Source organism: Onychostoma macrolepis, chromosome 03, assembly GCF_012432095.1.
Source record: "Onychostoma macrolepis isolate SWU-2019 chromosome 03, ASM1243209v1, whole genome shotgun sequence".
Taxonomy (NCBI): Eukaryota; Metazoa; Chordata; class Actinopteri; order Cypriniformes; family Cyprinidae; genus Onychostoma; species Onychostoma macrolepis.
Window position 1 is genome coordinate 28,979,531 of NC_081157.1, and position 15,647 is coordinate 28,995,177.

Below are 15,647 nucleotides of genomic sequence, written 5' to 3' on the forward strand. Positions count from 1 at the left end.
CTGTCATTGCTAATTTATGAACCAGGAGTCCCATGGTCTTAGAAAACTGGGACATAAGAGGAATTTTAAGTAGTATGCTTTTTAGACCTGGAAAATCATGAAAATAAATAAACCTCGAAGTTACGTTCTTTTTTTTTTTTAATGAATATTTTTCAGTAACTCTTTACAATTAGGTTCAATTTCATTTTAGTTAACTAAATTCAATGAATTAAATTAATTTAATTAAATCAACATTTGTTACAGTATTCATCTTTGTTCATGTCAGCTCAGGTCTATTAAATATTAACAGATACAACTTGATTTCAATAACATTATTAAATGCTGAAGTCAACATTAAGATCAATAAAACCTTTAATTGTTCATTTAGCTAATGCTTTATATATATATATATATTTAAAGTGCTTATAATGTTAAGAAATGGAACCTTATTGTAAAGTGTTAGCAGTTCTTCTAGTTATGTCAAGCTCTAAAATAATTTGATTGCAATTGTTTAAAATGATTTAACTCACAAATAGAAATTTCCCCAAAGTACTAGAAAAATCATTGTAAACTATGAAGAGCATTATAACCTCTGGACTTATATTAAAATAATTTTATAAACTTAATATGGCCACTCCTACTACGTTTAAAAAAAGTTTGATGAAAAGCAGCCTTGCCAATACAGAAGCAGTACTAAAAAAAGAAAAAGAAAAAAAAAACCCTTACAGGGGGCCTTTGAGTCAAAAAGGTTGAGAATCACTGCTCTAGACCAAACTAAGCCATCCAAGCAGGGCCAGCATTTAGAATGCAATTACTAATTCTGAATCTTTCCTGAGGCCGGATGATACACTGAATATATCAGCTCCCCTATACAAATATTATGATCCGTCTGATGAGAGCCTGGGCTCCAGTCTGGATGGCTAATAAATTAGAAGCACGCTTCTCGTTTACTCATCAGAGCTAATGAGGCTGATAAAATTACCTTGAGGATCATAATTACAGGCTAGTGGCAGAAGCACTAGCACCATATCTGCAACACTCGCGCGCGCACACACACACCTACAGGAAAAGAACAAACAGCTCAGCGCACTGGCCGCCGCTGGACAAGCAGAGTTTGACCTTTATAATAAACCACACGTCAGATAAGTGTGTAATGTATGCTTTTAATTAAACAATTAAACCGCGTTGCATTACACTGAAAGCTTGCGATGCCACCCGTGTGCGTCGCATTAACGCACTTTCCAACGAAAACACACAAAAAAAGGCTTAAGTACACTCCATTTTCAAATCCATTTTGTGTTAGTGACCCGTGCTTAGCTGGCCTTGATCAAGCAAATATGTAAATGCCATTCAGTTATGTACCGAAAGAGAGACAAGCGTGCGCATGCGTGAGGTTAGCGAGGGTGCATTTGAGCTGGCGGACCGGTTTTGAAATACCAAACAAGTCGAACCCCGGCATCCTTTATCCCTTCAATTTCATCAGATGGCTCATATACATTAAGCACTTGATCAGTAATGGCATCTTTTGATGGACACGGGTGGCGTGGACGCCAGAGAATTTCATTTCATCAGCCATTCACAGGACGAATTGTTTTACTTATGAATATTAATGTCCGCCTAATTTGAGGCTGTTGTTAATGCTTGTCGCTAGGAGCTTGGCAAATCAGGTCCCATTCCTGTTAAAACCATGTATTAGACACCCCCCTGACACTAAGCCCTCGCCTTTGATTCTTAATTGCAGGAGTGTGAGCATTTGCAGGAGATGGGGCGCAAAGCTTTAATTAACTCTAATATCACACGTATTCAGTCTCGACTGTCACCCGCATCACGCGTGGCGTTCTGCACCAATATCCTCCTCAGCTAGAGAGAGATGGTGTTCCAAGTTCATGATCACAATTTCATGCATCTTAAATTGGGGATGGATGGCCTGTAAGCAGTGGCGTGATATTAAATGTGAGTAAATTATCTTAATGCATTTTACTAAAACCCATATTAAATGATGGCTGTATAACCGGCCGTTTTACAGCACGAGCGATGATAGTGACAACAATTACAGTCGCTGCGATGAGCGTGGAGTCGTTTTAATTCAGAAACCGACTGGAAGTTTGGGATAAACCAGGCATTTCGGTTATTGTGACCATTTCGGCATGGATGGGCTTTTCCATTTAACGTTTGGGGCTTTACAATTCACACGCAGGCATCTGAGAGAATCGAGCATGAAGACAGTTGAAGTAAATAAAACTAAAATAAGGCTCTGGAGTAGTTTAGGGTACATATAACAAACTTAATTAAGATTTATTAAAGAACCAGTTTAAAAAAGGTCAAATATACAATAAATAAGCACATCCATTTGCACGCATCTCTAAAGAGAACTTTTAAAACTTCTTAAAACATTCATTCTGTAGGTTTTTCAAACAGTTAAGTCATATTTAAACACCGTGTAAAAGACATCTTTGGACAGACTATATTTCTTAGATAAGTTAAATGAGGTACACTTTTAATTGAACTAGGTTAGAGGACTTAAAGAAAGAATAAAACCAATAATCCATGCCTTTCCAGCACACAAGATCCTCTGCCGTCTAATCTCCAGCTTGATTTAGCATTCTCAGGAATATAAAATAAGAAACTGGAAAACTCTGCCTGTGCAAATGCATGTGAGCTCATAGTGCCCCCTTCAGGTCACTGCAAGCACTGCGTCTTCAAGACCTCTAGATTTAGCGGTTCAATTATTATTATTATTATTTTTTTTTAGGGGGTTAGGGTTAAATTAAGATTCTACACAGATTTTTGGATCACAGTCAAGTTGCATGTTTCAGCCAGCCTTGGGCATCTGTTTGTTTATCTGCTAATATAAGTTACAATTTATGTCTGAACAAGTGAGGGGGTGGAAGACCGGAAAATAATAAAAGAAATGTTTTTGAACAATTATTCAAACTAGCCCACGCATTTAAAGTAAATGCAAAAGCATATAGGACCAATATGTTGAAAACTTAAAGCAAATGAATAGAACTGTATTAGCTTAAATCAAAAGTAGTGAAAATAACAATAAAAGAAAAGTGTTTAAACAGAACATTATTTTGCTCCAAGAACTCCAACTAACTCACTGAATCACCTGACAATTGTTATACTAATCCCACTTTGTATTAAACCATCTAATGTCACCTGGAAAAATCTGGACTTCGACAGGCTACAGCAGAACTTCTGGATCACTAAAGCAGCTCTCAAGTTCACTATCCCATTGAAGCTTTTTTACTTCTCCGTCTAAACAACCTTGAGAAGGACGACTTGCGTTTGTTTTTTAACTTCTGAAGACCTGCATCAAGAAAAAAAGAAAGTTCAAAGGTTAAAGTTAAAAATGTCAAGTCTACTCTCAGCTTGAAACAGCAGAGAACAAGAAAAACGACAAGAGGAACAAGTTCTCACCCAGTCTTTGCATCATCTCATTCAACTGTTGATCTTCTTCCTCCTCCCTTAAAATGTGACATATTACATTCACAAATGTGCTTTCACAACTTTTGTATGCAAGTGTAAAATTGACCACATTTAAAAGTATGGCATTTGACATGGAGAGTGAAATGTGGTGAGGTTTCCTCAGGACTTACCTTATCCTGTCCTCCTCCAGCCCTTCAACAATGGCGTTCCTGTCATTCACTATCTTCATCAGTCTGTTCAACAGCTCGGTTTCCCTCTTCTTCTCATCCAAAGTCTTGACATGTTCTATTATGCAAACACACATTTTATGGCTTCTCCTCAGCTGTTATAAAGAGTACAAGTGCAAAATGAACTAATACCACTATTACATTTACCCTTTATTATAGAATAGGATTAATAGTTGACATTTTTCAATTTCACTTTTCACATCCTGTTAAATCACAATGCAGAACTATTAAAATCATTACTGATAATTTGAAGCACAGACATGTCTGAGAAGTGCTTCCATGTGTCATAAGAGATCTAAGAATAAGCCTCATTTATAATTGGTGCCAATTTCTAAATGCAGACTTACCATAGCAACCAAAAGAGTAAAGATATATCCCACAAGGCAAAAATAAAAGGCTTCTTATTGCAATTTGTAGAATATATATATAATTTTTTTTTTTTTTTTTTTTTAAATCATGCCCTACAATTTCACTTTAGAAACTTTTTTTCCATTTAGAAAAAGCAACGTTTCCGGCTGGAAATTAATCCAACATGAGCACTAGAAGATTCTTCTTGAACAAATTCATTTTATAGACATTAGCTGGGTTTCCATCCAAAGATGCAAATTTAACTTATGCATAACTGGAATTTCGCATAAAACATTTGCGAATAAGCACAATTTTCGTCAGACGAGTCAAAACAAACAAAAGTCACTTCCTGATAAACCAGCAATAAATATCAATAAGAAAAGTAGGAGAAGCCACTGAATATAATCATTTTCATATAGGCTACAATAAATTGGGCCCCGGAGTGAGCAGACGAAAAATGCGATCTTTGCTTTCAGAGGGAGGCAATTATAAAGAAGTACTTTGACGACAGACTTTGCTAAGGCATTTCAGAATGACCATAACACTTCAGATGCTGTGCAGCGAGATCGTTCCACTGGTTAGTCAGGTTATGCCCTCCTAAAGTCACATTTATTTGGCAAATGTATTTCAATGTCCCATTCTTCGCATTAACTTTTCAAGTCAAAAACCACCTCAAGGGAGCGTAAAAACTTTTGTGAATTAAGGGATTTTCATTAGAAATCTGGCATTTCCATCACTCGTTTCTTATGCAGTACTTCAAAATGCGCATAAAAACAGGAAACATAGCTATTGAACACTTCCTCTAAAACGATCTGTCCATTTCAAATGGGGAAAAAAGGTGAGCGATATTGATTACACTAGTTACCCTGACTAATTGTCACCTGGTTTATTGATCAATCTCCTGAGCTCTCCTTCGACTCCAGGCTGCTGCTCCTCCAGATCTTGTGTTCTTGCTCTGAAAAAGATGGAGACTGCTGTAAGGACCGGTTTAAGAGCGAACATCTAGGCACAATGGCTACTTTTCTCCATTGCGTATTTTGTTTGAATATTAAAAGGGGTAGTTCACCCAAAAATGTCATTAATTACTCTATTTTAACAATGTCCTTACTACACTTCTAGACTTTGATTGTTGTAATTACATTGCTGTCTATGGGAGGGTTAGAAAGCTCTTGGATTTCATTAAAAATATCTTAATTTGTGTTCCGAAGACGAATGGAGGACTTATGGGTTTGGAACGACATGATTTTTGGGGAAACTATTCTTTTAAGCATTCTGAAAGTGTTTGCATCAAGAAATAGCAGCTAGACAAAAGAGAGAAACAGTAGTTGCGGAGTACGGGGATCACTTACATGTACATCAACTCTGACTCCCTCCGTATGTAGCTTTGTTTTTTCCGAATCAGGTTAAACCAGTCCACCATCAAGGGATCCATCAGCAGGTCCCCATGACCCTCTGTAAAACAGTCCAATGTCACCAAGGACACCAAGGTCCTAACTGCCCCATCCATAAGAGACACACCACCTCGAGCCACAATTTAAAGTGCTCTGGAGACGGGCATCGCCAAATACTCACTTTCAACTTCTATTTGAGCTACGGTTGAATTCTATTTGTCTCCTAATAGAGCACTGTAACGCGGTCTAAAAAGCATGTTTTCCATTGACATTGCCTTGAGGTGGTACAAAAAAAAAACAAGTACAATCACACACGCGCGCAAACTTAATTTGATCAAGTGGTGGTTTCAGCTTTGGTGGGACCGAGAGGCCGTCAGGTTCTATGAAATCCCACCGGCTACTAGCAGCAGGACAGGTGACTGGAGCAGCGAGTCTGGAGATGATATTACTGTGCCATGGTGACCTTGAAAAGAGCCAATCAAGTGCCCTTGCCCCATTCAGCTAGCAGCCTCTCATTGCAGCCCACCGCCGCTTCTCCATTTCCATCCCAGCATCCCTCAGGAGGAGAGGGAGCTTCCCCTGCGCCTCGCCTCATTTGGCCCTGGCAGCTGGAATCGAGAGCCCTTTATTGGCCACAGCCTTCCCCTAAAGGCTACATCCGAATTCCGACTCCCAGGTGGACGGGCTCAGCTAACAGGTTTGGAATGAGTGCGCGACTCACAGAACTCAATGAACCACACACACATACATATACACACACACACACACACACACACACGAGGCAGCTACATGCGGTCTAAAACACTCCAAATGGATCTTGAAATGCAACTAAAGGAACATCTGATGTCCTAACAAGCTTTTGTCCTAAACAACCTTGAACATTTTTTGGACCTTTAAAATTAAATTCAGACTTCGACTTGGAGTAATACGGAATGCTGCTATTACATTAACTATTGTAACATCTAATCTCAAACCTTCTTCATAAATGCGAAGCCTCCTCTCCAACTCCACCCCTTCATTCTCCAGATCGTACAGCTTGTTCTCAATGTCCTGCAACTCTTTTGAGATCTGATCTGGTGTGATGTAGCAAGGCTTCATCTGAAAAGATAAATAATGTAACGATGAAAACCATGGGTAGGACATCTTTCATTTAGAAAAGATATTCCTGAGGTTAGCTTACAAATTCTGCAATAACTTACAGTAGGCAACCTTGTTTCATGCAGCAAGCCATTTGTAGATGAAATATTTCCACTGTCGTAACCTAAAGTGATAAATATTGCTTTTTAGTGTATATGAAAAGCTGAAGGCTAAATATGAACAAACACGCAAAAGAGGGTTGAAATAAAGAGTCCACAAAAATTAATCACTTTACTTTAATGGAAAACAGAGGCTTGGTCAATCCGCCTAAGCCCTTTATTGAATTTGATGTGTATATATGAATATATATATGATAAAAACTGACTATAATAAATTTAAAAAATAAATAAAATATTAATAAATAATAATAATAGCATTAAAGTAACATTAAAATACACAAGCAATATTTCACATACATATACACACACATTTAAAAAAAAAAAAAAAAAACACTTAGTATCAGCTGAACAATTTATTTAAACAAAGAAATAAATGTTTGCATAATTTTAGAACATGCTTACTTGACGTCGCCGACCCGCGGCGAGGTTGTTTTGGAGATGAAGGTTTATGACAGGACTGAGAGGGCAAGATACATGAGGACAAGGAACACTCAGGTTTAGAACCTAAGGACAGAAGAATAAGATCATCATAAATGCAAATCTTAGCATGCTACAACTGTTGATGTGACCTGGACTTACCCTGAACACCACAGGTCTCTCCCAAACATAGGACAACAGGACTGAATGGCTGGAGAGGGGCAGAGGAACCTTGTGATGTACATGGTCCGTTTTTACCTAAACGGGTGAAAAAGGGGTAAACTTCAATCAGTATTTGAGAAACAAGTTTGCTCTTAATAGTGATGAGACCAGCTTACCACAGGTACCCTGCTGCTGTTCCCTTCTGGGCTTCGGGGCAACATTGATGGAGCAACAAGAGTTGTTCAATTTGGAGGAGGCTGGAGCACTTTGGGCTGTCAGACAATGGTCACTTTCGTTTTTTCCAGAAGTCAACGGGATATTCTTGGCATCATCTGGAGATCTATCAAAAGCAAACTAACCTTACTACACTGAAAATTTGTGGTGAAACAGTTGTCACTCAGAAATTCCTAGTAAACTTACAAATAACAGTTATGGCAAATAACATTGAATTAAACATTACATTTTGAAGTAGAAACGCTGCATTTTTTTGTAAAACAGTATAATCTAGGTTACAACCTTCAAAAGACGCAAAAACATAATTTAAAACCAACATACAGTAAGCAGGCCCTCACCTTATATACAGTAGGTGCAAACAAAGCTAAAAGAACCATCATCTGAGGAACTCAAAGTAAGAGCATAGCATTTCAGGGGAGGTTGGTTTAGGCGCAGCACTCCTTGGGACTGGAGAGGACTGGGGATAGAGTGAGTGGATGCACTCTGAGGCAGTCAAACACTATGAGGGAGGCAGGAGGCATCCGCCGGCTAGAGGATGGATACATGAAAGGCCCCACTGTCAGTACTCCAGCTCTGAAGTGTCATTGCAGCTCACACCCGAGTGACTCTGCCTGCTTCCCCTCGTGTGGATTAGAAAGCATTAGGGATAACTAGGCTGATCGAACTTACTTGAGTCTTGGTCCATTTGGAGCTGCCTTTGGCTTTGATCTCCAGTCAGTTGGGGCTTCGCAGCTCTGAACATCTTTGGCTGAAGCCGAGAGAAGAGAAGAAAATTACAGCAAACAAAAAGCACAAGCCGCACAATATCAAATTATGCCATTTGAAGCCATGCTGTCAAACTGAAGAGACAAAAATACTACAGGGTGGAAATCAGTCTTATCAGTCAGGAATAAGATTCAATCTTATTCTTGTGGGCTACATGAAAAACAATGGATGCTGGCCCATGGCTTAATTTAACCTCTTTCCTGCCTATATTCTCGTCTCCTACTTATTGTGTATGATTATGGTAATTTTTATCATGCGACCTTTAGAAAGCATTTAAAAAAAAGAACACAATCCATATAAGCAAAGGTCATCTGTGAGTGAACACCACCTTTGGCAGTAGACAGCAGCTGGGATGGAGGTCTGCTGCGCTCCTTGCTGATGGCACTGAGGTAGAGGGATTCTTTGGAGTTCATGCCGCTACTGCCGATAGCAGAGCTGGTTGAAGCGGCCTGATATGAGCTCCTTCCTGTTGCATCTCGTCCATGTAACGCATGCCTCCAGCTAGAGACTTCAGCAGAAGACTTTAGCCTGGGAGAGATGGTAACAAGCGTCACTTACATTCAGCATTCACATTATGATCATACGTACAATAGATGCACCAGCTGTACACTACGGTTTAAAAGTTTGGGGTCACTAAGACTTCTGTACTTTTTTCCAGCAAAGACACATTCAAATCAAATGAGACAGTAATACACTTAAATACTGTACTTCTGAATGTTCTATTGAAAGACTGCTGGGAAGAAAACAAACAAACAAACAAAAAAAAAACGAAGCGGCACAACTGTTTTAATATTGATAATAGGAAATGTTTCTTGAGCAGCAAATCAGGATATTAGAATGATTTCTGAAGGATCATGTGACACTGAAGACTGGAGTAATGATGCTGAAAATTCAGCTTTACCGTCACAGGAATAAACTACATTTTTAAAATATATTCCAAAAGAAAAGTTATTTTCTATAATACTATTTGGACAATATAATATTCGTTTACACTTTTTATACTATATTTGTAGAGAGAGTTCAAAAACACTTTTGAATAGCAGTGAACTATAGAATGACATTTGCTTCATGAACATTTCTCCCCAAGCATTCATTAAAGCTTTATATAATATTCTTAATGTCTTTAAACCCAGCTAAAGCCTAATCCTAACCTAAGGACCGATACTGGCTACCCCTGCTGTAAACCATGACAGTAGTCACTGGTTAGACACTCACTGCCTCTGTGCTGCTGGGTCAGAATTAAGCGCATTGTTGTTATTTGTGTTTCCTTCAAGTAGTTTTCCATTTGTCAGGGAACTGGTGCGATCTTTCTCCTCCATCTTCAGTCTTGTGTTCTGATTGGTGCTGGACTCTGAGGGGCCTGACTGCTGTCTTGTGGTGGGCTGATGCTCTGCTGCTGGACCACTGGACTGAAAGAACTTCTGTCTGGCTTCCTGAGTCCTCTGAGCAGATGCGGTCCACGACTGCAGAGCAGGACTGAGCTTCACTGGTTTGGGCGCAGCTTTGATGGGGGCAGATAATACAGAGGTGTAGCGCTGTGAAGATGTCTGATCTCCACTGTCAGATTTGGCCACCAAATCAGCAAGCGTAAAGCCGCTACTCTTAAAAGGCTTCATTGTAGGCTTGAAGCCATTTTGGCCATGTTGGTGAATAGTGCAGACCAGTGAGCCAGCATCTGCTCCTAGTTTATATGCCCCGGATTTCAGCGTGCCATAGCATACACTACACCTGTTTAAAAAAGGGATTAAAAAAAAAAAAAAAAAAAAAAAGTTAGCGTTGCATTATAGAAGTTGTGACAAGGCAATAAAAGGACTAAACTGTGCAGTTACATGCCAGAGTTGAATACTTATCAATAGTTATGATTAATAATAGTGCTCCCAAGCACCACCAATGAATACTCACTTAAAGCAGCTCCGGTGGTAGAGTTTTCCATCCACCAGGTGTCTCTGGACCAGATGTACATGATTTCCACATACAACACAGTCACCTTTCAATGTGCCGGTTTTATTTGAACTCTCCACCAAAACACTTTTCTAAAGAAAAAATAAATACAAATTATATATGAAAAAATATAAAATAAGAATTTAATTGTAAATTAGTTCTAGACAAATTAAAGTTATAAAACAATTTTTAAATTATAAGCAAAGACAAATCTCTCTGCAAGCTAAAAAAAAAATATATATATATATATATATATATATAAAAAAAAAAGTCTCAAAATCATAACCGAATCATTCATTTTTATAACTAGGATTAGACCAAATCACTCTGAAGCTGAATAATCAAGGGAAAGCTGAATTGACACCTTCTCAGCATCTCTGTGTGGTTGTGGAGATCTCGCTCCGAGTGGCGTGATGGGCGCCGGCACACATTTCTGCCCTGGAGATTTCTGCCAGTCCGTGCCAGTCTGCCGAGCTGGAGTAGCTACAACGTGCTTCTCTGGAGCGCTTTTCTGGATGTTAAGAGATGGAGGAAGGTCGTCTCTGATATTTTTTGGCATTTCAGTTTGAGGAGGACGATTCTCTGTATTTGTTTTAAGATTGTGGTTTTTGGCAACCACAGGCAGATTCTTCTTCTCTGATGGCACCTCCTTTGAGTCCTCAGCGTGCCGCTTGATACCTCCTACTCCCCCAACTGAGAAAAAAAAAAAAAAAGAAGCCATTGAGAAGAAAGACTAAGATATACTAATACATTAGATAAAGCAGTCACACACCAACATTATTTCTGCAGTATACAGCATGTGCACACTATGCAAAGTTGACGGTAGCCATTGACTTCGATAGTACAGAAAAAAATACTATGGAAGTCAATGCCTACCATCAACTGTTTGGTTACCAACATTTTTCAAAATATCTTTTGTGCTCAGAGGAACCAACTCTAACGGGTTTGGAACAACATGAGGACAAGTAAATGACAGATGTTATTTTTTGGTTGAACTATCCAGTAAAGTTACAAAAACAGATTTTAGTAGCAAACCAACTCCACAAAAAGGGACTGTTGGATTTACCGGATTAAAATATTTTTAAATTTACAGTTAAAATTAGAGCTTTAACTCGTAAAACACACAGATTTTGCAAATGTAAACATTGTTTCTATATTTTCAAAATAATTATTCTAGCAACAATAGCTGCTAGTTTTTTCCCCCCTGGTAAAAACAGGATTTTTTCCACAAAGTAAAAAAAAATATTCAGGGATAATTGGGTGCCACTAGCAGAGTTAAACATGCAATGTAACGAGGTCTTGTGACCGTTGCATACTTCTGTTAGAAATGTTTGTGGCTTTGCTTCACATTCTGCATACTACACTATACTTTTAAATATGTGTTCTAGTGCTTTTACATTCTGAACATAGTACAGTATTCAAATAAGACAATGTCCTTGCAAAAAATGCCTTTTTCTTAAACGCTGTCATGGTGGATAAACACAGTCTTACTTGACGAGCGGCCGTGGAAGTAATTATAGTATTGGGAGACATATGTGAGGATGCTGAGTCTATCTGGGACAGGCAAAGCCACCATGTCCTCTGCATCCAGAAGAGCTGGGATTCCCAGATGATCTTCAGCCACACGGAATGCCTGGAGCACATCACATGACACAAATCAGCCATTAAGTTCACAGCTACAACACCACATAAAAGGAGGATGAATCCATACAGAAAACAACAATCTGACGACCACAACGACAAAAGACAAGCAACCTGTGTTTATAACAACCATGGAACATGCTCATTCAACATGACCTCATATGATTGTTTCAGGCCGCCAATATCACGCTGTGGAAATGGTTTTCTAGGGAAAGGCACTTGGCCAATTAACTGTAAACACAGACAAGGCACAAAAAAAGAAGACGTCCGAAATAGAATAGGCCAGTAAGCAGCACAATCTGGCACCACATCAAGACGGCCCAGGCAGGGAGCACATAATGAATAGCACATTTCCTGTGCGCGCTGCAGCCTGGGAACGGGGACAGGAGAGGGGGATACCAGGGCATTGTTTAGGCCTGACCTGGACACACTCATTAAATTTTACAGGACAGCTGAGGAGGGGCGCCATATCCTCCATGATGCAGCTGCAACTTCCTGTTTCTCTTTTGTGTTACAGCACTGAGGGGTTGATGGTATGAAATAAACATTTCAAGTAAATACTGGCTGGGTTTCAACAGCACACTGGTGGAAGAATTGGCATTTAAATGCAACATATTCTATGATGTTTAAATGCACAGATGAACTAACATTTGTAAAGACAGTAGTAGAACAGAGGTAAATTAATCTAGCCGGAGAGGATCAGGTGCCCTGTGGATGACTGTCACCCCTTCTGTATAATGCATTAACTGGACAGAATCCACACGGCTCGGGTTCAAACTACAGCTGAGTGGTGTCTATAGAAGTGGTGAGGGTAATAGATCTGAGTGTGTGACTTGTAATCTACAGTGTCCGTGGAAGCAACGTGAGGAAGAGCTCATCATTAGAGAAAAAAAAAAAAAAAAAAAAAAAAAATATTCCCAATTGTGGCGCGTCTCACCACAGCATTCTCATAGAAGCACTTCCTGACAGGGACAAAAAATAATTAGGTCACTGGTCCTGGTCGGACAGCATCCCTACCCTCAAAGGCAAATTAAATCTCACATGTAACGCTTACACCATCAGAATGAAAATTGTTGGTTCAAGCTATTAAAATTAAGTTAACAATTATACATGCAATGTACCAAATATTCTCTCTGCAATCTGAAATCTACCACTGTAGAAAAGTTCATGACACAAACTGAAAATTACAAGTTGCCTGTAAACAACAGATCAAAGCATAAGTGTGGAATCTATAAAATGAGTAAATAGATTCAAATCGATCTAGATTGTGTAGTAATTACTTACTGGAAAAAAATAAACTGAGTCCTGAAAAATAAAATTGGATGGTTTAGGACAATATTCTTCCCTCTTACCCAAGTTCACAGAGTACAAGCTTGAAACTTTAGACGTTTCACTGCAAGGAAATGTTTGCAGAAACTAAAAGATACCTTTGTGCCAAAGCTATGGCTGGAAGACTTGACCCATAAATAGGCTCTTTTACTGAGCAACAAGTCTCATCCATTTAAGAACTCTGCAAACATTAGATCACATGCATTTCACAAGCTGTGTGAAGAGAGTCTTAAGTGCTTTTATTAATGTCAATATGTGAGAAACAACGCATACTTAAGACTGGGTTACAAACAAACACCCAGCCAACTTGTCAAAAAACAAACAAACAAAAAAAAAAAAAAAAAAAGGCAATTGTGCATTATCACGGGACTGTAGCAAACACACATCTGCACAGGATACAGCTAAAACTAACTGCAAAACACGCAAGCTATGGGTCACCCAGGCCAAACAGAATAACTTACCAAGTGGTTGTTGTAATACACATTGTCTTTGGAGAGAGACTCAAAGTTTCTGCAAGAAAACAAGAACATGAGTCACCAGACAGAGAGAAACCTTGAGAAGTGCTACAATACAATGCTGATGCTAAAGTAAGCTGATGTAAGTGAAGAAAAAAAATATATATATAATATAATTAGTTTTTAAAGGTCACAAAACCTACAATATTAAAGTTTTACATAAGCAGTAGACCTAAAGAAAAAAAAAAAAAAAAAAAAAAAAGGCTGAAAATGAATATAGTGTGTATACAGTATGGGCAGGGGACCCAACATACCCATAAATTGAGGTCGAGATTTTGGGTTAAATGTTAATGTAGTGTCACTTGAATTAATAAAGGAAAGTTTAAATCTTGGGTATTAATAAATTATTCTTGTGTTTACTAGTTCATTCAAAACAGTCCTGTAATGAGGCATTCAAATATGCCATGTAGTCTCTATAAAGTAAAAAAGCTGCGCACATAAAATGACTTGAATATTGTTAGATGGAAGTAGTATATCACAGAAGAGTAGGATGTAAACTACCCCATGCTATCCTAATTCCGTCGCAGTATAATGAATTACAGTGGCTTTAGAAACAATACAGCTAAATTTAAAAACTAACATTCACACTTAATTTTACTCACTCATCTGTAAACAAATCGTTCTAAAGCCCAGTTGCAACTGGTTTCTAAGGGATTGTGATTCAATGGATGTATTTAATATATATATATATATATATATATATATATATATATATATATATATTTATTTATTTTGGGGTCACAATCAACTCAAACAAATGTCTGGGTATAGTACAGTACCATATAAATAAACGTATAAAAACTTAATATCCCATTCAAAACTTGACAAATATGTGACTAACATCTGAGCTACACAATGTTATTCTCATCAAGACTTGTTTGGTAGGCTACCTTACACAAATCTATAAAAATAAAATAAGAAATAATAAAAAGTCGTGGACAATTTCTGTATCCTAATCAGAGACAATTAAGAAATAAACGACTCTTACATGAGGTCCGGTCTGAACTTGTGGATGAGAGCGCAGAAGGCCAGTCCATCTCTGAAAGAAGCGCTCATGTTGCTGACGGTCACATCTCTGTATCCCTCGCACTGATTCTTGCACCACTGCTGAAGCGCCTTGATAGCCGCCATCCTCTCCAAAAGCCCTCACTTACTGCTAAAACGCACGGCAGAGAGAGTCTATTAAATAACAGAAAGAGAAAGAGAGAGAGAAAAAAAAAAAGTCGTTTGTTCGACGAAATAACGGAGCTTGGAAGAAAATAAGTGGGGAAACACGGCGGGAAGTCCCAATGAAACACTGACAAGACTTGAAGCGGATATATGAGCTGTAACTGGCGTCTCCTCAGAGCTGTTCACTTCAGAAGCGCAACACGGCACCTGTGGAACAGAGGAAATGAAGGGGGCGGAGCCTCAAATCATCAATAATTAAACGCTAATTGCTTTTTTTCTTTATTTTTAAGGAGTCCGTTTCGTCCGTTATTATATCTGTGTTGTATAGCAAACATGTGCTTTAAAAAGGAACTTGTGGAATGTGACGAAATTAAGGCCTACTTTAGAAAAACGTTCCTGTTTTGCAGTTCATTGTCAAGTTCCTATCAACTTTCTGGTTAAAATATTAAATTCAAATTTGTAAGGATAAAAGATTGTTATTTTGTCATAAAATCAGAATTAGGTTAAAGCAGCTGAAAAAAAGGCACTTAAACTCTATATTACTTGCAATATTGGCTATATCGATCAACATTTTAATTTGTGAGAATTTGCATTATCTTGGTATGCATATTTATTAGATAGATAGACAGATAGATAATCTTACTTGATGCTTGGAACTATTGTGTTTGTGTTTAACAATGATAATGAAGGGTTTTTTTTCCTCAGTGAAATCATTTTCCAAATGTTTACATTATTTTACCACAAGCATTCCATCCTTTTAGATATTCTTTAGAAAATAATATATTATCAAAAAATTCAAAAGGTTAAATAAAAGTATTTAAATGAATTTAAGGTTAACAA

The 15,647-nt window shown here is 38.1% G+C and overlaps 1 protein-coding gene across 2 annotated transcripts; it reads right to left on the bottom strand.

The window, feature by feature from the left end:
- Positions 1 to 1,122: 1,122 nt before the first annotated feature.
- On the bottom strand, positions 1,123 to 15,036 carry micall2a (mical-like 2a). Of its 2 annotated transcripts, XM_058771860.1 has the most exons (19): positions 14,940 to 15,036; positions 14,626 to 14,816; positions 13,584 to 13,632; positions 11,644 to 11,785; positions 10,517 to 10,845; positions 10,114 to 10,244; positions 9,427 to 9,939; positions 8,540 to 8,739; positions 8,116 to 8,194; positions 7,389 to 7,552; positions 7,213 to 7,308; positions 7,036 to 7,137; positions 6,577 to 6,638; positions 6,352 to 6,475; positions 5,336 to 5,438; positions 4,868 to 4,941; positions 3,582 to 3,696; positions 3,403 to 3,449; positions 1,123 to 3,292 (listed from the first exon to the last, which is right to left on the bottom strand). In XM_058771860.1, exons 2-19 carry the CDS (start codon positions 14,766 to 14,768, stop codon positions 3,210 to 3,212), a joined length of 2,556 nt encoding a protein of 851 aa, XP_058627843.1. In that variant the 5' UTR covers positions 14,769 to 14,816; positions 14,940 to 15,036; the 3' UTR covers positions 1,123 to 3,209. The 2 variants fall into 2 exon arrangements, with proteins under 2 accessions (XP_058627843.1, XP_058627842.1); XM_058771859.1 differs by having other exon boundaries at positions 14,626 to 14,996.
- Between the last annotated feature and the right edge of the window lie 611 nt (positions 15,037 to 15,647).